Consider the following 26022-nt stretch of genomic DNA (forward strand, 5'->3'; position numbering starts at 1 on the left):
AATCGCGCTAAGAGGCATTTTTGACACCGGAAAGAGACTTTATTTGAAAAGTTGGAGATTGGCATTCATTTATATTCTCTCGTCTCTGAATACGACTTGGGCCGGGTTATAATTTAATCACACCCTTACTTCCGCGTGTCGACACACATGTTGTGTGAAAATCGACTTTACAAATACAATTTAAGTCTTCCTTTTACATTTTCATTAAATATAAATTGTATCGTATTATCTAGAAAATAAAGTACTACCCTTAGGCAATAAATTATCTACTCTTTGTATTTCGTTTGGTATTTAATACATACATATGGTTATTCGTTGTAGTCTAATTGTAGATATTACATTGATTTTGCGGGATGGATATCTGGTTTGAGTAGTATCATGTTTATATGATATTAATTCGGCAGGGATCGGAGAATTCACTAGTTATTCTACGAAAATACAAAGTAGTTATATTTAGTTTGCTCATTTATCTGAAAAATATTGTTCATGAATTTATTATTAAAGTTTAAAAGTCAATTACTTATTTCGATAAGAAAATTGGTCCTGAATTCTGATTTTTAGCCATACTGTGTTTAGAAAGCTAGAATATGCCTTCTGCCTAATGAATATATATCATGTTCAAAATAAAAGGTATATCAATATTCATCATCAGTTAACATATCCATAAATTTTAATAATCTGGACGCCACTTAAGCTTCAATACATGAAAAGCTAACGGTTTAAGAATATGCTAAATTAAACATATAGACACATTAGAAGTACCTTTGATAGGACAGGTTAAGTTAGCCCATAGATACTTAAATTAATGACTGTCACGAATAGTTCTAAGTAAAACGTACCCGAGAGATGCCTTCTTTTACTGAAATTAATTTAAGCTGGCCGAAACTGTCCATTTGAATAATTCAGCCGAGGCGGGCAGTTTAGGAACCTTCCGAAGAGGGTCATTTCTTAATCATAAGGGTGAGTTACCTAAGTAACTCACCCTTATTATATATGTACATACACATTGACTTACGTAAAATAAAGATACTTCTGGGAAACAGGTTAGGATGTAGTTGGTCTACATGTAAATTAATTATAAAAAGTACTCTGAATCCGAGTAAAAAGTAATGACGACCGGTCTGGCCTTTGACGACCGGTCTGGCCTAGTTAGTAGTGACCCTGCCTATGAAGCCGATGGTCCCGGGTTCAAATCCTGGTAAGGGCATTTATTCGTGCGATGAGCAATGGATATTTGTTCCTGAGTCATGGATGTTATGTATGTATTTAAGTATTTATAAATATTTATATATTATATATATCGTTGTCTAAGAACCCTCAACACAAGCCTTATTGAGCTTACTGTGGGACTTAGTCAATTTGTGTAATAATGTCCTATAATATTTAATTTAATTTAATATATATTAATCCGACTGCTACATATAGTTTTCAAATGGTCTTGTCATTAGCTTTCATTTGATACCCATCCATATTGCTATGGCAAGACCCACTACCAATTTCCACTACCACAATTCTGTCACAATGACAAAAACCGTCCAGCCGTTTGGTCTGTAAAACTGACGCAGTCGGATAAAAATGTCCCGGGATAGTTGTTGTTTTACAGATCAGCAGCAGTCGCCGAGTGGTTCAGACGTTTATTGTCTTGATAACTAACGATCGTGGATTCGAATGCTGGCTCGTTCTAAAAAGTCTGAGAGCTTTTAATAATTGAATATACATTTTATTTGAACCTTTTGAAATTATATTCAACCTTGAGATTAAGTAACCAAGCCCATCAGAGCTCTGGTGTCTAGGAAGAAGAAATGACAATTTTAATATCTATTTATTACATTGTCTCTATCTATATTAATTTTTAAAATTGTGTGAGTATATAAAATGATTATAAATCCTCGACATAATATAAATTATTAAGCGAGTTTCGTATTAGGTACTGGCGCAGTTTTCACAAGGTTCATCAATGCTTCACTATCAATTCGATTTGAGCTGATTCAATTACTTAAATACTCGTAACTGTCCTGATAGATTCAGTTATCCAGCAGTGACACTGATTAAATCACAGGCATGTTGCAAACGGCTTAGTTCTAATCTTCTAATAGTAACGTCTGCGTAAAACATGTGAGGAAAATTATTTAGTTATTTTTTCGCCCTACTATCAATTTGACAAAATTTACTATCGCCAGTAATGACATGATTAAACATAAGCACACATAAGATTTAATTTTTGGTTTAATTTAATATATTTATTATATTATTTAAATATTTATTCATTAAATAAACAGTAATAAAATTATAAATATAAATCGTGATATAATAAGGAGCTTTTCCGTCAAGTACCGTGTTTAGGCCACGAACTTTGCTGAGTACGATGTAACATTTCTTCACCTTAATCCACTGCAGTAAAATTTATACATATTTATTTATGATGAGAGATTAAAAAAGCTTGATTATATCACTTTTGTATACAGTGTTTTTCTACTAGTCAACTAAAATAATACGTTTTCATATATTCAACTTAAATAATTAAACTAAATTAGGTAAGTATCTCAGTAGATACAAATATGGTACAAAAGACATCAACGCACTTCTTATTATTAAATAATAGCGCGTTGTAGTCTTTTATTCTTGGCCGCGGCGACACGTGATTGTTCAAAATCTTTACAGTTGACTGAAGCGTCTCACTAGGAGTTACACTTAAGTCCGAAGTCCATAATGAAAAATACGCAATTACAGCAACAAGTAAATTAAAGGTACATTAATTTGATGTAAAATATCCTTATCCGTAACTGTTTAATTATGATTTAGCCGACATGATTTTTATCTATGACATTTTTGTAACTAACTTATATATACGTATACGTGGACATGAGTCTCATAAAGTTCTTGTTTTGGCAGAAGTAAGAAAACTTTTTGTCAACAACAGTAGGTCTAGGTTATCTTACACCTTGTCGTGGTGGAGGGGCTTAGTAGCCGTGGCTTGGTCACCCACGGTGAAGCGAAGAGGCAACCAGGACCGGCCTGTTTGAGGTGCGGGCAGGCCCGAGGAGGACGCTCCAAGTGGGCTTCGTAAGCCCGCTTGTGACGCGTTGGAGGTGGACCGTCGGGGAAGAGGAGTGTCGGTGTTGCGGTTAGCCGTTCTCCCTATTCTCGACGGCCGAGGTGGGATTGCAGGGGAAGAGGCTGATGGTATCACGATGTGCCACTCTCCCTATCCCCTGCGACCTTGGCGGGGCCGTTCCGCTGTAGTGGCGTTGATGGGGCTGCAGAGGAGGAGGAGTGTCGGTGTTACGGTGTGCTGTTCTCCCTGTCCTCTGCAGCCGAGTTGTGGTTTGCGGCAGAACCATTGACCTCATCTGTCGCCGGGCGCTGGGGAGTTTTCTGGCGCCCGTGGCCTCCTTGTGGCGGGCTTGAGGGGGTCCGCTACACTGCAGGACGGAGGCCGAGGAGGGAGGCGCGTCGAACCAACTGGCGCGCCTAGCGTAAAGGGCCTTTGGGCATTCGCGAAGGAGCCGCTCGCGGGCGGCTGCCGCCGGTGGGGTCGCGGATGAGTACGCAAGCGTTCCTGTACCCCCACCAATAAGGCAGCGAGGTGGCATATGGGGGGTTTTTAGTGGGTACACCGTGGGCCTCATTAGCCTAGACGGGAGTCCCACATAACCACTCGGGTCACCCCTCGCACCCGGGTGGTATGCGGAATGCTTTTTCCCCCCTAGAAAAAAAAATGATTCTTGTTTTCAGAAAAAGAAACAGAAATATAAAACCACGATCAATGAAATGAAAAAACTATCCAGCATATCTGCCAGGCGTATTTTACAAGCTTTTATTTAACTTGCCTTGTTAGTATGTAGGTATTGGACAAATCTTGCAAGTTAAATTTGACCCACTTCCCGGTTTCCGTGGAGCTGAAAATTTGCATAAATATGTAAGTCGGGAGACAATGCAATATTATGGTACCATCAAGCTGATCTGATGATGGAGACAGGAGGTAGCTATAGGAACTCTGTGATAAAACAACGCAACCTAATTGTGTTTGGGGTTTTTAGAAGTCTCGATGAGTACCTATTAGTTGCCTGTGGAAAAAAAGTACAGTCAGCGATAAAAGCTTGTACCAAAAATTAAATTTTTCCAAAAACGTATTAATTTTAATAAGAGGTTGTGGATTAGATTTGGATCAAAAGAGACATTTCTTTAAACGAAAACGTTACTGTTGACAACACTGATAGATCAGTACCCCTAGTGTAACTTTGATCGACATCATAACGTGACGAACGCGTTTGCGTTAAGTCTCATTTTGTATAGGATTTTGAGTTTCCAAAACGTCCCGCTTGGCGCGCTCTTTCGAAATCCAATACAAAATGAGACTAAACGCAAACGCGTACGTCACGTTTGGAAATCGAATTTATTTACACTAGGGGTACAGATGACGTCCTCCCAGACGTATCCGTCGACGGCAACATCCTGACAAGATTTTTTTTATATTATTTATTAATTTAATTATGAAATGTATTAATTAAGGAATTAAATGGCTTAAATAAATAAATAATATAAATATGTAATATGTTTTTTAAAGGGCATGGGCGCGAGCGTGATTGCATATCCAAATTTGGTTTTAAAAGTCCGGCAGCACAAAAAACAGTAGAACTGTCCAGATGAGTTGTACGAGTATATATAGTTGTAGAAGGGCATGGGCCGAGTTTTTCGGAGCTGACATTTGGCGTCAAGATCTTCAAGCCCGGTGCGTTCAAAGTTATCAATATCCGTATTAACAACAGTTCACCAGTCTGATCTCCAAGTTACAAAGTCCTCTCACGACTCGCAAGATATGCCGGTGGCCGACGGGTGGCGTTTTACGACATCCTTGTAGCGTAGGTATAGGTACTGCCCGCTAGCCTTGCATTTACCTGAGGCTAGCTCAGAGTAAAACACTGCTTTAGGCAGTCTTGATAGCGCCATACCCATAAATAGATCAGATACATAACTAAACAACTATCTCATACATGAATAAACCCGGATTTTCCGTTGCGCCATTAAATAATGTAATAAATAAATTAATATTATAGGACATTATTACACAAATTGACTAACTCCCACAGTAAGCTCAATAAGGCTTGTGTTGAGGGTACTTAGACAACGATATATATAATATTTTCAATACTTAAATACACAGAAAACACCCATGACTCAGGAACAAATATCCATTTACATCACATGAATAAATGCCCTTACCAGGATTTGAACCAGGGACCATCGGCGTTGTAGGCAGGGTCACTACCCACTAGGCCAGACCGGTCATCATAATGTTATGATTTATAATATCGTAATAAAAGTTAGTATTTATATTTTTAACTATGTATTTAGTGCCAAGTGGCTTCAAAGAACATTATTTTTATAAGGCTATATTTAATAGACAACCTTCAGCCAGGAATTAACTTCTAGAAGTTTCACAAAAAATTGTCATCTAACACGTCTGGCGCAACCTCATATAATATGTCGCTTGACATATGCCGCGCGAATTTAGGCAAAAGAAATGAGATGATAATGGTATTTGGTAACTTATTAATCAATTAACTAAACCCACTAAGATCTTTATATTGTCGGAACCAACGAATACCACTGAAAATACCATGTAAATTTATAATTAATGTGAATAATTCTATCACTTATTTCAGTTATAGTATTCCAACCGTGTATTTAATTATAAAACTTGGAACAACTGTATCCTAAAATACAATAAATCTTGAAAACCAACCAAGCAAGTGTCTTTTATGAGCAAAAAAGTTGATTTTTTTCTCTTTCTAACCAAAACACTCAAAGTTGTGTCAGTTAATGTCTGTCATGTCAGTGGCAGAAGCAATTGCGCCATGTCAAACGGAAACAAGATGATGTAATTATCTAACGCGAGGCGCGAGGCGGTTTACCTGTTGTGTTCCAAATTAAATGTGTTTAATTTTTAGTAAAATTCCATGCTTACAGTGTATTCTATGGTAATGATTAACGAAAAAAATGACACAAAAAAGCCGGTTGAGGATTTTCACTACAAACAGACTACTACGAATAGCTCCTTATCGAGTACTTAACGCTTATAGTAATTTTTATGTTACCATATATTACCTAACTTTTTGATATAACAAATAATACAAAAAACCGGACAAGTGCTAGTCGAACTCACCCACCGAGGGTTTGGTACTTTTTAGTATTTGTTATTATAGTGGCAACAGAAATACACCAACTGTGAAAATTTTAACTGTCTAACTATCACGATTCATTAGATACAACCTGGTGACAGACGGACAGACGGAAGGACAGCGGAGTCTTAGTAATAGGGTCCCGTTTTACTCCTTGGGTAAGGAAACCAAAAAATCAACGATAATCTTTCAAACACAAAAATAAAAGTAAGAGAATAAAAATCCAAGGAAAAACATGTTCGCCTACACGTAAGGTAAGTGTTGATACAATTGCGGGCGGGCGGCAGACGAAGGAATTTCATCCTTGATTGAACCCGGCGCCCAAAGGAATGCTACCAGTTGATAACGCCGGTGGCTAAGCTATCTAATTCCTAAAATATTTGTGCTTCTGCTGTAACCTCGTTTCTAGTATACTGAACTCGAGATTTCGAGTTTCGAGAGAACCAAATACTTACGAGTATTCTGAATTTAAGACCAAATCACAGCGCAGGCGTAATCGCTTCGGCTCTCTGCGTAGTCTTGTGGTATTTATCCAGATTGTATGTCTATCAAGAGTCAAGATAATGTATATGTAAAGCTATTACTGATAAGAACATTGTACCTGAATCTCCATATAATTTATCACATCTTTAAGGAATTTTCAATGAGCGCTCATTGGTATACAAATACAAACTTTTTACATTACTTATCAGATTCATGGCAGTATTAATAAAATAAAAAAAATTGTGTAAGTATAAGTACATTAGTCTATTAAAGTTGTTAAAAGAAATATGCTGATATTGACTAATTAAAGACAGAGAAATGAGTCGCATGCCTAATAAGGTCGGAAGAGGATCGAAAAAAAAAATTAAAGCCAATTTGAATTCGTCACTTGTCTTTACGATTATCTTAAGCATTGACGTATGCATATACTACTTTTCGTAAAATATCTTGAGATATGTCTAAATAGTTTACTTTGGAAAATATGTTTATCAAAAATTTCTTATATTTCAATTAGATCTAATTTCTAACTAAAAAGGACCTGTCTTCGAGGAAACCAATACGTCAAATATAACAAAAAATCAATTTGAATTCAACCCGTTGCAGAGTTTGCTGGAGCATCCTAGGTGCTGGCTACGAGAGGAAAAATGTAAATCAAAGTATGCAAAAGAACCACGGCTGCTGCACGTAATGTCCGCGGATAGCGCGCACCGGAGAGAATATGGATATCCTTATATATTCGTAGGTACTTACTTACGTACGTTCACTTCTACGTTCTACGTACTTAGGTACTTACTTCTATGTGCGCCTGTACATTTTAAACGAAAGATAAGCTTGGTTTAACTAAAAGTTAAGTTAAACAAGCAAGTATCGGCTGTTGGTGGAATAAGAGTTTAATAAACGTAAACTTGAAAAGGAATCCTTTGATAATATTTTTTTAGTTACAATCAGCAAAGTTAATACGAGTACTGTTATTAGTTTACCTTTTCTACATACAAATATGTATGCAGGTGTGCAACAAATTAACAACGGCGAGTTTGTCAAAACGATAATGTTTATCTCTGTGCATGCAATCTATGGTTTACAAAACTTAGCCATAAATTTTACATTACAATTATTCTACAATAATAATACCTACCTGTTATTTGACTTACATTATTATTTCGATAAACAGATATTTAAGATTGAACACTGCGTTGTACCCACCACACTTATTGTAAGTAAGTTTTTGAGGTAAACTATTATATACTTAGCTATTGATAAGGTAAAGAATTCAGCATTGCTATGAAGAGGTGAGAAACATTTATTCCCATGGGAATCGTTTCCTACCTACTCTTATGCAAAACATAGCAGCTCCACCCGTTATGGAACCGAACCGCAAGCGGATTTGCATTTACTGGCTTATGGAAATTCTAGGCCACGTTTTACCGAGTGGTGATAACGATTTTATTGCGAAAAATAGCAGTTTAAGAAAGTTGTAGCTTTATACTTATGTCGACGAGAGAGAAAGGGTCCTAGGTAAATTTTCATTAGTCCTATTCACAAAATGTCGCAATTTTATGTTTACTCAGATTTCAACATCCATGTGTAAGTTTTAAAGTATGAAATAACAAGGGGTAGCGGTTCCTACAAATACTAAAGAGATGCATTCGAACATTTCGAATTTTGAAAATCCACCACCGATCTAGTGCTATAATTGTACTCAACTAATTATTCCAGTAACAAGATTTATATAAATAAATAAATATTATAGGACATTATTACACAAATTGACTAAGGCCCACAGTAAGCTCAATAAGGCTTGTGTTGAGGGTACTTGGACAGCGATATATATAATATATAAATATTTATAAATACTTAAGTACATAGAAAACACCCATGACTCAGGAACAAATATCCGTGCTCATCACACGAATAAATGCCCTTACCAGGATTTGAACCCGGGACCATCGGCTTCATCGGTCGTCAATTATAGGTAATCAATTTTCGCAAAAGGTCAATTGAATGGCTATATTGCACCAAAAAATCTTTGAAACTGAACAAAAGGGTAACCACTCCAAAGCATTCTCAAAGCTGTTGTGTCGATACCACATATACCTACAATTCCAACTAGTAATTACAACGAACGCCCTTTGTTCTGCTCTTGGAACCTCGCGTAGTATAATATACAATAGATTTAATTAAACTGTCGTGAAACAGAGTCGATTTTTCGACAGTTTGTAATCGAATCCTCGCTTTTGAGAGGGCTTGTATCTCTCTTCCTCTGTCAAACAAAAGATAATAAAGTATCAATTGTTTACTCCATCTAGAGCTTACTCAGAGTTTCTATTGATGTTTATGTTACATTGCATTGGAAAATAACAACTCGGCAAAACCGTTTCCATTTATTTATGTTTTTCTAAACTTATGATGCTTTAGTACTTGAGTGAGCTTTATCTAGCCTTTACAATTGTAATATTTAATTGTTCTGGATCATTTTGCTCATAAGTTTTCAGTAAGTATAATATTATTAAACATGGGTGCAAAATAATTTAACTTCGCTGACCATAAAATTGTATTAATTTAAATGCCAACTTGTAGAAATGTCTGAGTAGGTGTTTATTGTTTGTCTAGACGATATGATTATGGCGAGGAAAACTTATTTATTCTGAAACATTTTTGCTAGCGGCCTCTAAACAAAATAAGCTTAAATAACTTCGAGATAGGTACATATTTGTTTTGGTCACAGATCTACATAAAGAAATATTTCTTTGTCGAAGGGTCAAGTGTTTGCAGATTTCATTGGTCTTAGAGTTAGTTATTGAGATGGGGTTTGGGTCTAGCTCATGTTTATTTAACGGAAGGGGTCTAGATTTGAAAGGTTGAATAAAATATTGCAATAATAAAAAAATTAGGCATTCATTAAAAAATACATATACACATATACCGAAGTCCAATAGAAAAATCAAATAATGTAAACAAATATGACAGCTTTTGTTGGGATTTGACATCTAACGTAATGGTTTAAGATACGTTATAAGAAATATCTACCTACCTTCATCTGTGATTTATTTATGATAAGAAATGAATGATACATAATATTTACATTGACACATTGCAAATAGGTTGCCTAGTTAAATTGCTTTGGCACGGACAGATTTTTTTAACTTTTTTTGTTATTTAATCGTATATTATATCAAATGAAAGCTTATTTTACATATAATCTATCATTTATTTCTTATCACAAATTAATAACAGATGAGCAGCTGAGAGTAGATATTCCTTATAACATATCTCCTATTATAATATGTTTATGGAGGTTGATTTCACTAAATTATAAACGTATATTTTAACAGAAAATTGATAAAAACAAAATGTTTAAGAATATAAATTGTTGATGAGATCATGATTGTCGTCAAACAGTGCGTGATTACGAAGTATTGAAGGTAAATTGGTTTGTTTACGTTATTTGCAATTTCTGTTGGACTCCACTTTACTCGTATAATGTTTTTTTTTAAATTATTAATTTTATGATTGTTGCAACCAGTTTATACTCTAACACAGAGGCTTTATACTCTAGTTTTTATTACCCTATACCCATGATTATAATTTATAGACAAATCCAGAGACGGAAAAAAATACACCGTTCCTGTTAAATCTTTAACCATGCTACGAGGATACTGAGTACTGTGCCATAAATCCGGGCGAAACATTTCAAAACTGTTTAGTTTCACATTACGTAAAATATGATGAAGGTAAATACGTGTTTTGTTACACAATTTAAGGGCATAAAACACAAAAGCCTTTGATCGTGGCAAAGGGGTGACAGCGTTCATAAGGGGCACAATATGACTGTGACAAGCATTGCTGAAGAGGATAAGGGTTAAGAGGCTTAAACCATCCATACAATAATTCTAAATGTTTATCTTATATATGCTTGACATTGGTTAATCCATTTCTAGTTAATCTTGCCTCCATCTTTAGTTTTTAATTTATATATCCTCGATTTATATATATATATTTATTTTATTTAGATTTTTATTTTACACAAAAGTTTTGATTTTACACGCAATTTCTGATTAAAGTCTAACGTATTTAAAGATATAATAATCTGTTGATACACACAGTAGGTATAATCCACGGCACGTAAAAAATACCCGCGCAGATTTAAATGATTAAAATATATCTAAATGGGTCATTCTCTCATTTCGTGCAAATCGGTGATATTCTCTCGATTTGTAATTTTTCTTTTAATTGATAAAATTTTGGATTTCGTCAATATGTGGATTCGTTTATTAACACTTTTATGCTAAAGGCACCTTCGCAACCTTATTACTTTTCATTTAATAGGGCTACTGGTAATGAACTACGCGCTGGTAATGAAATGGCCTGAGATGGTAATGAATGATAAAGGAAAGGAATGAAATTGGCATCGGACGGTAATTTTTTCACTGGACTGTAATGAAACAAATTTATGAAATCTGACATAAAAATCTTTATTTAAAGAAAATTAACAACATTAATAAAATCAACAATATTAAAAACGTGTCGATTAATGTCTGGCATTTAGCAAATACACAATATACCTGCATAAAACTATGAAATAGTGAAAAGGTGGCATAAAAAGTCTCCCAAAGAAATATATATGTATGCTTCTGAATAAGAAGAATTTTGTTACAGCCGATCCTTATTTGTTATTTAATAGTTTAAGTAACCAACATAATTATTGTTTTATTCAAAAAACTAAACTAAATTTCAATCGGTCTGTGATTAGTCCATTATTTTAAATTGTTACATTATCATTAATTGATTCACTACCTACGCAATTTCGATTAAATCTCTTGCATAGCAATTATTTTAATGGCGTGTTTTGCAAATTTCTACAAAAAAAATTATTACTATTTGACCGCCATTTCTTTCTGTTTTCTTTGAGCACGAGGTGTCATTTCTTAACAAGTATCTATTTCTTTCTTTTTCTCTTTGTATCGCATATAATTCGGGATTATTTTTTATAATCTAATATTTTTCTTTTTTACGCTGCTATCTTTTGCTAGTTAGTCTTCTTTGGTCATTTTTTTCTCTGGCCTGGCCATTTTAATGCTAAAACAAAGTGATAACAAAGCAGTCCTTAAAGAACATTTGACTAAGGGAAGCCCTATAAAAATGGGAAACGTGCACACGAAGACGATGCTGGGAATCTGTAGCCGGATGTTGCCCCAAAAATAAACACTGCGCGTAGAGGAAAAGCTGGAGGTAAATATTCAGGCATGGCAAGAGCTAAAGCACAACTGCGGAATATAGATTCGGATGAGTATGAAATGATCTCTGACGTTGATGAGGATGCGGAGCGACGTATCATACGTGCACGAGGGAAGGACATCTATGAGTATACCAGGGCAACTCCTGCCATCAGCTCAGAAGTTGTAAAGAGCTCCTCCCCGGTCTCGAAAATCTATGAGGGGGACATAATTGACGAAGTCTGCACGGAAACCAACAATGTGCTAGAGGAGGCTCGCAAATCCGGGAACTTGAATGCCTCAGCCCTGTGCCGACTGCTCCCAAATGTAGGCGGTCCGAATGCTCCGTGTCAGTGACTGTATGCGGGAGTACTAAGGAGCATGGCGCTGTATGGGGCGCCAATATGGGCGGACAGGCTCTCAGAGCGGAACAGCGCCCTACTCAGGCGGCCTCAGTGAGTAGCAGCACAACGCACCATCAGGGCATATTCAACGGTGTCCCATGCCGCAGCGTGCCTCCTAGCTAATACCCCTCCGTGGGAGCTTGATGCTCAGGTACTGGCGGAGAGGTACCGAATGAGGGCGGAGGCGAGGGCGCGGAGAGAACGCGTAGAGTCGGAGCGAGTGCTACGTCAGGCAGAAGAGAGGCTCCTGGAACGATGGAAGGAAAACCTGGAGGACTCGCCCTATGGCACCCGCACCATTGGGGCACTCTTTTCATCGTTCCGGGAATGGATAAAGCGGAAAAGAGGTGTGCTATCATACCGGCTGACCCAGGTGGTGCTTCGGTCACTACCTGCACAAAATTCAACGGGAGCCGAGTCCGGTCTGTCATGAATGTGGTGACTCGGACGAGCCCAACACACCTTGGAGGTGTGTAACCGGTGGGATACCGAGAGAGGTGCCCTAACGGGCGTTATTGGGCGTAATCTCTCGCTGCATAGTGTTGTCTCGGCCATGTTATGCAGTGAGAGATCATGGAATGCGGTGGCCACCTTCTGTGAAACCGTTATGACACAAAAGGAGGCCGCTGAGCGAATACGCGAGGAAAATGTGGACGTGCATCCTCTCAGGTGCAGACGGCGGAGGAGAAGGCGAAAGCGCTATGCAGCAGCCTTAGTCTGATCTTCCAATAGGGCTGGTGGGCTGCGTACCCACCATACGGCCCCACACGTCTAGGGGGAGGGCCATAGCGTCCCTGGTCCTCTCCTTCCTTAGCGCGGGTGCTCCCAGCGTCTATGCTGGGGAGCGTCGTGGTAGAATGGCTGCAATCCCTCGGCGCTCCCAGTAACGGCAGAGCGGGTGACGCCGCAGGGGATGTTAGTGGGTATTCTCCTCCTCTCCCTCTGTGTAGCAGAGAGAGCTGTGGGAGGAGCGAGTCCCACATACTTCCCCCACATGGGCTGACCTGGCCCGGGGGTGAGATGCGTAAATGCATTTACCCCTGCTTCACCAAAAAAAGGCGATTATCTCACACTGTCACCGCATTTCGTTACGAAGTGCGGTGCAACGAATTCGCGAGCGGCGACGATGCTAAGGTGGTGCAGTTGGCTTCGTATCTTCATCCGGAGCTGCTATGCACGACGAACCAGGTTTATGAACTAAAACCAGAAGTAGAATAACCAGATTTTTATGATATACTATTTCTTAAGTTTAATATTTATCAGACGCACCCCTAAATTCAAAACGTATGTATCACAGAAGTACTGAACACTCATGTTTTGAGTGTCATCACAAGTAAAGGTAACAGAGCGGCAGGTTTATGTTAATCTACTGCGCTCGAGTAAACCCGAAAAATCCCCGGTTGGGCTCCCCTATTATTACATATCTACAGTTTTAAATGTTTATAACAACGTAATCTTTATAATAACTGAGCCTCTTTCCATTAAATGTACTGCCTCGAATATATTATCATTACCTTCTTAATGCATTCATTACCTTCCCCAGTAAAACTGGAAGGAAAAGAAGTGAATGAAACAGATATGAATGAAGTTTTGGAAGTTTTTGTCGCCTACGTCGGTTGGCATTAGACCTTAATTTTGCAGAATAAACCATCTGGAAGGAAACCATCTAAAACACTTCATTACGTATAATTATAATAATGTACACTTGGAACTTACTGTGTAAATCACTGGATGGCGATGAAGATTGTTTTGAACCACACTCCTTTTCGACACGCGAGAACGTAGGTATGTTCGCTAACAGCGGCATACGCGCGTCCGCTACGAGATCACGCGGCCAACTGACTGACGAACAATGCGTAGCATCGGCGGTAGACGCTATATACCCTTGCTATGTAGCAAAATATAGCTAATCCATTTCTCGCGTCGGTAATGAAGAAATCACTTGAACCATACACTTATAAGGCTGTATAATTTTAACTGTTAATATCTAGCTTCTAATATTAAACGATTTAAAACGTAACTAAATTAGTCATTAAGTGAGCAAACAACGAATTTTCTATTTTTAGTATCTTAAGGTTCAAATGTAGGTCAAAGTTATACCTTTATGCGTTACATGTAGAGAGGAATGAAAAAATTGGGTGTTAATTGTAAATATAAAGAAAACTATTACCTTTTTAGAATTGTTCGTTGAAGAGACATATACTTTAGTTTAGGCCGTATGTTACAACCTTGCTTTTACAGATATTCGAAAACAACAACACATTTTTGGTAAATTACCTAAAACACCGATTTGCACGAAATGCGAGAATGACCCAAATATTGAATGTAATAAACCATTTGAGCAATGCATACTTGTTTAATTATAACCTACATAAATACTTACCTATTCAAATTTTAGTAACGGGCAAACTATATCTATTGAGTTTCCTTAAAGTATAGAATGAAACGATGTTTTGTGTAATATTTCTTTTTTTTTTCAGTTAATCGGAATTCAATTTAAATTTTTAGGGAACTCGGGTAACTTTATTTACAACTTGGCGATAAGCGTATCGTAAAGGAATATTTATATTTACATATTTTATATATATTTCAAGAGATCGTAGATCTCAGTTTATGATTCCTCTGGCGATCGTTTAAACCATATATGTAATACAATCAACATATGAATACTGCTATGAATGATATGTTCATAATACCCAAGAAGGCAGCCGTACAATTTATTAAAAATAAAAGTATTCGAATGGGTCCTACTGGACGTCCACCTAATCTATGAGCAAAGTGTCTAATGGGAAACAGAATGCTTTGATCTCGTTCATTGTCGCTAAAAACTTAACTTAAACTTTCGTATGCGCTAATTTTCTCAGTTGCTCAAATGGTTTAGTATCTGTTATAGATTTACGATGCGTACGGTAGAGGTAATCGTCTTGTTAATCGTATAACCATGATATACAGGAGATATTAAAGATGAGCGCGTCTCCGGACGCGTGGTGAGGTAATAAGCCACCTCAAAACGATATCAGATTACTTAATAGGTAGTTCGCGCGCCATGCAGTTAGTGCTAAGGTGCTGATAAGTGATTATGGTGATGCTTTTATATACTTGTCCCGGTCCTGAGCTAATCTCATCCAGAAGTGACCCGCAATCTTTCGATTGTAGTCCAACCAACGAGCCAACGGATACCAGGCGCTCCTTTCATTTGAAAACGGCCACCACTCGGTACTTCGTATTCCGTATTTCATAATTCGTATACCTTTTCCTTTTTCTTGTGTTAATCGGTAAATGAGTATCTGAGAATCCAGTATCTGATATTAATTTACAAGATAGGTGAAATCACCACTTGTATTATATGTCGAGACTTAAAGACGAGCTCTTCTCCGGAGGTACTGTGATGTGGGCGATGTGGCCCACTTCCTAACAGTATCAGATTACCTACTTTTGTGCTTCGCTCGCTCTGTGCAGTTAGTGTTCATTAAGGGGTTGGTTGAATGTAGTTGAATTTATCCATTAATAAGAAGTCATAGTAGTTTACACAACTTTATTCTTTCCTCCGTTACCCACAGCCCATAGAATACTTTTCCAGACAATCTTCTTAGCGAGAAATAGGCTTTGAAAAATGTATGACTAGCGCGGAATGGATTACCTATAGATTTAAAATAAAAAAGAATTAGTTTTATAAGAATTGTAACGTTATTTTAGCTATATATTGTGTTGTGAAATCAATATGATAAAAATAATTGTGCATTAACAAGAACAATGCTGTTGAGAATACAATTACCTATGCTTGGTTTTTAATAGAAGTTAGCATTTTATAAACGGAAATCTTATTTGAAAGCTTAACCGTAGCGGTTAATTTAGTTCTATTTTAATTTAAAAGTTTATAACTGTGTTAGTGACGGTAATGAGCTTTTACACTTCCTTTTTCGAACTTTTCTGTAACTCTAGCACAAGTTCTGGTTTAAGAGTGGATAAGACTTAAAAGTTGTTAGAGCGCACGTACATTTCATGCTGTTGACGCAAGAATTATGTAATTTAATGTACAGGCAATTTTGTTATAACACTACAAGTTTAGATAGCTAACCTATACACGCGTAGAAAAAACCCTACTTGTTACGTAAAATACACTGTTAATATTCAAAAATATGTATTATTTAATAAACTACGAATCTGTTATTTAGTTGAGTGACACTAAGATGAGGCTCAGACGTAGTTTTTGTACTAATTGTCAAGGATCTACTTGTATACCTGTTAACTAAAGATAACGAACAAATGATTAATTATTACGAAAAGACTGATTGGAATAATACTTAATGTGGCGTGACTTAATTTTTCCGTCAACGGTATGACATACATGTTCGGGCCCTGGTTGTTACTAATGTGTTTTAAGTACCAAGTACAAGTTTTGCGAACTTTCCGAATTACCTACAGTAGAACTGCGAAGTAAATTTAATGGTCGATTTTGTTGTGTTTGATCTTTGAAGTACCTACGCTTTTTATAAATATAGTGAAATAAGTCGTGGTGACCTAACGGAAGCACTGGTGGCCTAGCGGTAAGACCGTGCGACTTTCAATCCGGAGGTCGCGGGTTCACAAGTTCAAACCCCGATTCGTACCAATGAGTTTTTAGGAACTAATGTACGAAATATAATTTAATATTTACCAGTCGCTTTTCGGTGAAGGAAAACATCGTGAGGAAACCGGACTAATCCTAATAAGGCCTAGTTTACCCTCTGGGTTGGAAGGTCAGATGGCAGTTGCTTTCGTAAAAACTAGTGCTTACGCCAATACTGGGGATTAGTTGTCAAGCAGACCCCAGGCTCCCATGAGCCGTGGCAAAAATGCCGGGACAACGCGAGGAAGAAGAAGAAGAGGTCGTGGTGACCTACACAAAATACGCTTAAGTAGCAAGTAGTATTTATTTGTGTGACCACAAAGCCTTAGTATTTACCAAAACGGAAATTAAACGCGTATAATTAAGTTTGATAATTACCTCCGACGTTTCGATGACTTACATTGTCTTCGTGATCTTGAAAAATACTGGCTAGAGAAAACAACTACAATCTTTTAGCTGCGCGAGTTTTTCGTACTACGCACACTTGTTTTTTTTTAAATATATTTATTTATTAAATATATATATATATATATATATATATATATATATATATATATATATATTATATTTTATTATTAAATATTTTTACAATAACAATATATAAAATGGATATATACAGATGATTACTATAACTAGCTTATAGTTAAAATAGGCCCTTGAGGCATTGTACCAAGGATGCTGGCGGCATTTCTTCGTTGTATCGCAATACTGATACGTTGTGCGAGGAAGCCGCCAGCTCTTCGGTCGCCAGTTACGTCAACCAGACGTTTCGCGATTTCTCCAAAAAACTTGTGCGCGCTGGGACCCCATGGACCTAGAGTTTCAACGCCAAATGGTACAAAATGGTACTCTGTACCGAGGCTCTTATATTTATTACGATTCAAAATTTCGGCGTTTTCCGCGTTGCGCCCGCTTTTACATTAGTCCGTTGGAGGTGGGACGGTGCCAATGTGTCTACGCAGGTAGCATCTCACACTAACATCCGTCCCAAGCTCCAAGGAACTAAGGACACACTTGATTTTATTTAGCAGCTGGAACGTTTTGCACACAGTTACTCGGCCCACACACAACACTTATAACCGGTGATATTCGTTTATCCTTTTTATTTACGAACGACTGGGTTCCATGCGGATGAGACCCTAATACCATCGTTCCGATTAAAATTGCGGTGTTTTTTTAGTTTCGATGGATATAAAAGTGCAGGAAACCATAGTATACCTGTTTTCTTGTCCATAGGGCGATGTCGCTGGTGCCGCCCGGCGGTGGGGACTCGCCGAGCCCGCGCCGCGCCGTCAGCCCTCTTCTGGAGTCGCGGCGCCCGCACTGCACGCTCGCCTGCGACTACTGTGCGGCCGTGCTAGAAGACAAGTTCAAACGTAATTACAACACGTCTTTACGCCACTGGTAGTGCCCAGGGCACCGTCAGCCCTCTGCTGGAGTCGCGGCGCCCGCACTGCACGCTCGCCTGCGGAAAAACTTTCCTTTGTGGAAAAAAATCCGTCCATACATCAGGCGCTGGAGGACAAGTTCAAACGTAACAATGTTGTAGTACATGTTCTTACTCAGGGCGCCAGCAGCGAAACTTTGACCATTTTTCGCGAGCCTCAGGCTTTTGAGGCTTTGATTTTGCAGTTCAACTATTTATTAAGCAGATAAATTATAACAGAAGCAGATTGATATTGATGATAATGTTGACCGTTTGTGAATTATTTGCTGAACAAGTATTGTATCTAGATTTTTATTTATTGCCATAATTTTTTTTGTATGCTGTCCAAATGATTTAATGGCAATTTCTTGCAGATCAGTTATAAAAACGGCTGATCATTTAATCACTTCCCTTTTTGAAATACGAGCGATAGAAATTGGGAATCTAGTGGTATTGACCACTCGTTTTCAATTCTATTAGTAGAATTTAAATGCCTAGTAGTGGAGATAGTAAAATAGGGAGGACACGAAATAGAGCAATCGAAATAAAAAATCGGCCCCAGTTCACCCGGCGCCTGTAAATAGAGTGACGGATACGGTTAGTTCGCATTGTACCTTTATTGCGCATATACATATACAGGTACATTGTTTATGTTAACTAATTTAAAACTAAAATACCTACATATAAATATCTACTACTGTTTACTGACATACGGCATTGATGCAGTCAAACCAACTTCAAGTATTCCAATCAACCTGCACACTCGTAATGTATGAGTCGGTACCTCGGCAGGCCGACCTCACTTTCAACCAGGTAACCATTTGTGTCAACCGCATCTAGAACACTCCCCGCTGGCTCGGCTCCATTCAGCTAAACTAAGTTGCATTTATCAAAGGGAACATTATACAATGCGGGAAATGTAATGCTCTTGAAAGTAAAGTTAGTAATGTGCTCAACGAATACACAATCGCAAAAGTTTTGTGCTTGCGCGAACAAACAGAGCGCCCTAATGTGTATTTGGACTAATGTAGTTTAACACTTGAAATACTACGTAATAAAGTTCAGTGGGGAATTTTGGCTAAAAGTGTTAAAACATGAAATGGTATATACGCCAATGTAATTTAAACAGCAGTGGATCAAAAAGAATTGTATAATTATTATGTGCGTACCTATTTAATTACAAATATTACTAGCGACCCGCCCCGGCTTCGCACGGGTTATAAATTATACACTTAAACCTTCACTTCCCTAAGGTTGTTAGTAAGTTTCTGAGTAGGTATCTAGGATTTTTTATACATATGTTATATAGACAGTGCACAGGCAACGATTTTCATATTTACGTTCCCCTTGTGGTGCTATAATTCTGACGTTACTAAGACATTAGGACTTATCTATTTCATCGGGACATTCTTTTTTTTATGTTCTCGATTATTTCGTAGCGGTAAGTTTCTGTCATTTCAAATTGATATTTATTGCCAGCTAATTGAATCAATGTTCTCCAGGTAGTGCAGAGATGCGTAATCGAGGCACGTCACCGCTGTCCGTATCTCCACGTCAGTCTCTTACGGGGGAGCCACCCTGGACGGTTCCGGAAGATGATAGGCCAGACTTCTTAGCGCTCAAGGAAAATATTCACAGAATCAACAAGTAAGTGTTTTTGCGAAATCAAGTAGCTATTGAGATATGTGCGAATAACAATTTATCGCTTATGCCCGAAAACTGTCGGCCACTTAAGGAAGTATTCTGATACATTCAGATGGGCAAATAATTCAAATATAGTTATTAACCTACTGGTGAAGAGTGGGATAAATGCCCAAGGGGATAGATGTCTCAGTTTGTACGTAGCGACCTGTGCGAGCGGTGGGTTTACAATTTTTAGTTTTAATGTAACAATAAGTAAGTAAGTAAATATTCTTTATTGTGCATCATACAGTTAAAAATAGACAGGAAATGAAAAAACACGTAAAAGTTAAGTAACAACAGGCGGTCTTATCGTTAAGAAGCGATCTCTTCCAGACAACCTTTGGATAGCAGGAAACTATGAACTTTTGAACGGGTAGTGCCGATATACATATAATTCAACAAAAGCTTAATAGTTAGCTACTTAAAGTTATTTTACTCAATTCTTGTTTATATAAAGTAAAATACTCACTAAGTGGATGTAGATAATAGTCTGAACTGAACTTGCAGCGCTTAACTGAAGAAATCCTTCACGCAAAATAGGATAACGACGGAGGACGGTTTGTTGTGGAAATCAAGTTTTAAACTAGTTGAGATCTCCATCTGACCTTTAGAATTTAAACTATGGCTAGTTGGTGAGGTGGATATTAGCACAATCTGGAAACTAAGTAGGTACTAAATTTTTAGCTATCTGAACCCCTAGTGTAAATTTATTCGATAGCGAAACGAGACGTACGCGTTTGCGTTAAGTCTCATTTTTATTTATTTACTTATTCATTTAAACTTTATTGCACAAATATATACAACAATGTACAAATGGTGGACTTAATGCCAAATGGCATTCTCTACCAGTCAACCATAGGGCCAAACAGAGACACTTACAATTGGTGCAGAGAGAGAAAAAAAAAGAGTCAATGAATTAAAAAGAAAAGCAAACTAATATACTTATAAACTACATATATATCATACAAATACAAACATACATACATACTATAAATATAAAACACACATACAGACATATACATACACATACATACTCGTACTATAAATGTAATATTGATGAATATTATTTGAACTCTTGTTTTAGCAAATGCTTACGTATGTAACATCCGCTTGAAAGAAAACTTACTTGGAGCTTGTCTGATGTTTCGAGGGAGTGAATTCCAAAGACGACTAGACTGGACGGCGAAAGAATTGGTCATAAATCCAGTGCGGTGAGACGGTATGTTCAGTTTGAGAATGCGAGAGGTACGCAGCTCGCATCCTAGACGAGGAGCATTGAATACGAATTAACTTTTGAGATATGTAGGAGCAGAAGGCTCAAATAGGATAGAATACAGAACACAAAGGATTCGGAACGATCTACGACGACGTATGGGAAGACGAAGACCGAATATAAATCTAATGCAATTATTAAGGAGACAGCATTTTGCATGGGATTTAGAAACAGCGCGCCAAGCGGGACGTTTTGGAAACTTAAAATCCCAAATTCCAAACATCTTTGCGGTGGTAGTTCGTTTTAACTTTTCATAAAAATAAATCTATAAATTCTTAAGTTAATAAACCTTCAAGCATCAAATGAATATTATCCCATTTATAATATACTTAGTACCAACCTGTAATCTTAAGGTATCCACACAATAGTACATTACGATACAAGTGCGAAAAATAGGAAATTCGGAAACACGACCGAAGGGAATGTTTTAAATTGACACGAGTTGCGAATTACCTATTCGCACATGTATCGTACAACGTTTTACAGTACTTATGGCCCTTTAAATGTTTGACACAGTAACGTAATATGCGAATTTGCGCACTAGTGCGGTAAAGTAACACCATATGTACTGTAAACATCCTTAGGTATCTTATGCAAACAGATGAGACACACTAACAAGCAAGATTGCGTTAGTCCACAAGAGCTAAGGTGTTCTAGTATGCAGGACACGGTGCCTTCATAATTCCCTCCTATTCATTCCAGCGCTTTGAATTGCCTCGTGTGAGTGCTTTAACAGAACAGGCTTGTTATGATTCTAGTAACAAAGAAAATTACATTTCCAAGAATATTCAACTCGACTAATTTCACAGATAAAACTGAACGCAATTAACTATACTGATTTTACTTTGATTAATTTCAAACTTATAGTTATTTGTTTTAAAATGGGGCAAAGTTGTTACTTATTTAAATAAGCGCCCTCGCGCTAATATTGATACTCAAGAAGGCAAAGACTCCAAAAGTGGAATCTTGAGCGTTACCACGTTTTCAAGGCACAATGGTTAAATAAACTTTGCTCAAGAGTGAAGCATAATATTTATCACCACACCAACGCAAGGCGACCTTTTAAATTGGATACCAGGGACATTTTATGACTATTACTTAACTTTTTCCTGTCTATCGGTCGCCAAGTCGAGCAAAGCAAACAAAGGAACAGTCGTACCGTCTTTTGTCGAAGATATTGAAAGCATTATCGACCCCCATTTTATTTCTACATTTATATAACTGTACTGTTTGTTTAGGGACTGCGAGACATCCACGCGGCTGGACATGTTGCTAACGCAAGTGGAGCAATATGCCAACAACCTCGAGGCCCTGGTGGAGGAACGCACGTCGGACTATCTTGAGGAGAAGAGAAAGTGCGAGGAGCTGCTCTATCAACTCCTACCGAAGTAAGTAAATAAAATATTTCAAAAATCTTAGCTGTAAGTATATTAACCTTTAATCTTAAAATCTTAATACAGTTTAGTATGCTAGAAAGGAATGATTAGATCCTGGATAAAATAGTTAGGTACTTATTACGATACAAGTGCGCAAAGTAGGAAATTCGTAACGAGTGGTGAAAAATTAAATCTTAACCAAAGGGGGTATTTCAAATCGACACGAATTGCAAATTACCTATTCGCACGTGTATCGTACAACGTTTTACAGTACATATGCCCCTTTAAACTTTCGTCTCAGGCACGGAAAGTACCATATATACTGTATAAAAGTGTTTCCTTATGCTCCAGAATAAAACACGTATTAATAGCTTATTCGCGTTACCCGCGATATTTGGTACAATTTTTTCTGCTATTAGGATCGAGAGAGCTCGTGATTCTGAGTAGTAGAAATAACATCAAAATCACAAAGGGTGTAGCAGGATAGCCTAGGAAAAACTGCCCCCAGCGATTTTGGGTCGAAACTGTAATCAAACGATGCCTTTTGGGGAGGTTATACTCTGCACAAAGTTTCATCCCTCTGTTACCCCCTGGGGGTGAAAAACACCCGATTAACCCCAAAACTGTTTTAATTTTTTTTTCCTAAACTATGAAAGTGACGAATTTGAAATTTTGTACAAATATTAATAAGACTAAAAGCTATGTGCTAAAAAAATATTAACCCTCTAACCATTTAAATTCTTGTAAAAAAAACAAAAATAAAAAAAGAATCACCCTGTATATCAAGTTTCGCTCATGGTACACACACCATTTTTTTTTTCAAAAATGAACCAGTTTATATTCTACATTATACAAAAGTTTCATGGACCTGCTCCAGAAGGAACATTGCGAAATTAAAATAAACGTACTATTTCGTAGCCACTAATCATTATACTCATATCATGCTTAATACGCAACGTCTCGGACCCGAAAACAAAATAATTAATAAAAACCGGCCAAGAGCATGTCGGGCCACGCTCAGTGTAGGGTTCCGTAGTTACTCTTCCGTCACAATAAGCTAAACTGGAGCTTAAAGTATAGTAAATTGTTAACCAAGGGATGAAACGATACCTTTCACGCGAGTTAAACAAATAGGCAAATTTGCACAATCAGTACCTAATTAAAGTCTTTTTACTATGAAGGGCAAACTTTTTGCGATAACTCAAAAACAGCTAAACTGATCATGTCCGCTATAATTTTCATTTAATGTCTTTCTTAAGCTCTACTTCCACGATATTTTTCATATTTTTTGGACCTATGGTTCAAAAGTTAGAGGGGGGGGGGGGCACATTTTTTTTTTTCTTTCGGAGCGATTATCTCCGAATATATTCACTTTATCAAAAAATGTTTGTTGAAAATAGGGAATGCAAACCGGTTTTAACCGAAACCGAAAAAACCGGATTTTTGACGGAAACCCAAAACCGGGTTTTTAGAATTTGAAAAAACCGGTTTCGGTTTTATTCTTTTTTTTTTATTTACCTAAGTTGCATGTTTTATTCATTATAAGGGTATAAACCGGTCCTAAACCGGTTGAATCGACATCAAATCAAATAATGTGGTGTTGTGTTAGTTTGATCATTTGTAACGCTAAATGAATTTTTACGGTACAAAATACAAAAATACGAAAGATTTAAATAATTTAAAGTATTGGCAGTAGCAGGACATCCGTGCTGGTGTACGAATTGTATAGTAGTACTTTTTAATAAAAATGGGTATAAAAGGTCTTATTTATAATTTTATTATGCGATGCGCTGTTGAAAAATTCCACGTAATCAATTATATCAATGGCAACCAACCAAAAGACTCTAAAGTCTTTTGGTTGGTTCGGTGATAACGACTTACCGACAACCTTTTTTGTCTCTTTCGCACTAATAGGAAAGGGTAGTTCAAACTCTAAAGAATGGAATTACTTGACTACCTGTGTTTGCCCAGTTTAAGCTAACATCATCAGTTTCTAATATACTAGAAGACAGCGAAAAACTTAGAGCAAGATTTCGGATTGGGCCATTTGATTTAAGACAAATAACATTAAATTATAAATTGATATTGTCAAATATTTAAGAAAAAATGACAAATGACAATGTCTAAACAAAAAACCAAAAAAATAATTTAATAAAATTGGTTTGTTCCTATTCCTAGTTACAAATAACATTAAGTCATTTGACAATTCCCATAGAATACAATAAAATAGTCAGATATTGTCTTTAATTTCGTGATAAAATCGTGTATATACTATACTAGCATTCGTTTTTACACGTGAAGCAATCTTTTCTTTATTCCATGGCGATGAATTTAAGAATTGTTGATTCTAATCTCTATTCTGGTTTTTTTTTTTTTGTAAAGCCGAAGAAAAAACCGGTTTTGAAAAACCTCCGGTTTTTGCATTCCCTAGTTGAAAACCCCTATTAGTTTTGAAATACCTTTCCAACGATACCCCACACTGTAGGATTGAAGCAAAAAAAAATTTCACCCCCATTTTACGTGTAGGGGTGAATTTTTGGGGTACCCTCAAAAAAATTAAATTTTTAGATTTTATTGTACGACTTTGTGGGCTTTATTGATTTATATATCCATGCCGAATTTCAGCTTTCTAGCACTAACGACCACGGAGCAAAGCCTCGGACAGACAGACAGACAGACAGACAGACGGACATGGCGAAACTATAAGGGTTCCTAGTTGACTACGGAACCCTAAAAATGTTTTTATAAATACAAATGAGTTTGATTCATACTTCTTTATCCCCACCTTTTTCAAATCGGGCACGAGCAGCGGTCCGATCGCAAGCCATTGTTTATTAATAATGCAAGGCTCTTAGTGGGAGTTCAATGAATAGTACGCACCAAAGAGCCAATACATATTAATTTCGCAATGTTCCTTCTGGAGTAGGTCCATGAAACTTTTGTATAATGTAGAATATAAACTGGTTCATTTTTGAAAAAAAAAATGGTGTGTGTACCATAAGCCAAACTTGATATACAGGGTGATTCTTTTTTTATTTTCGGTTTTTTTACAAGAATTTAAATAGTTAGGGGGTTAATATTTTTTTAGCACATAGCTTTTAGTCTTATTAATATTTGTACAAAATTTTAAATTCGTCACTTTCATAGTTTAAGCAAAAATAATTAAAACAGTTTTGGGGTTAATCGGGTGTTTTTCACCCCCAGGGGGTAACAGAGGGATGAAACTTTGTGCAGAGTATAACCTCCCCAAAAGGCATCGTTTGATTACAGTTTCGGCCCAAAATCGCTGGGGGCAGTTTTTCCTAGGCTATCCTGCTACACCCTTTGTGAAAAAACCGGTCAAGTGCCAGTTCGATTTACTCGCGCACCGAGG

The 26022-nt window shown here is 37.1% G+C and overlaps 1 protein-coding gene across 2 annotated transcripts in view; it reads left to right on the forward strand.

The window, feature by feature from the left end:
* The window catches only part of LOC133532808 (atrial natriuretic peptide receptor 2-like), a 65877-nt gene that overhangs the window by 32293 nt on the left and 7562 nt on the right, over positions 1-26022 (forward strand). Inside the window, exons 2-4 of one of the 2 annotated variants that reach the window (XM_061871660.1) lie at positions 18128-18267; positions 19820-19964; positions 22512-22661. In XM_061871660.1, the coding sequence (XP_061727644.1) occupies positions 18132-18267; positions 19820-19964; positions 22512-22661 (431 nt within the window). In that variant the 5' untranslated portion in view covers positions 18128-18131. Of the gene's footprint in view, positions 1-18127; positions 18268-18418; positions 18426-19819; positions 19965-22511; positions 22662-26022 lie in introns of those variants that run through there. The other variant, XM_061871666.1, reaches the window with a different exon arrangement.

This window comes from Cydia pomonella, chromosome 2 (assembly GCF_033807575.1).
Source record: "Cydia pomonella isolate Wapato2018A chromosome 2, ilCydPomo1, whole genome shotgun sequence".
Taxonomy (NCBI): domain Eukaryota; kingdom Metazoa; phylum Arthropoda; class Insecta; order Lepidoptera; family Tortricidae; genus Cydia; species Cydia pomonella.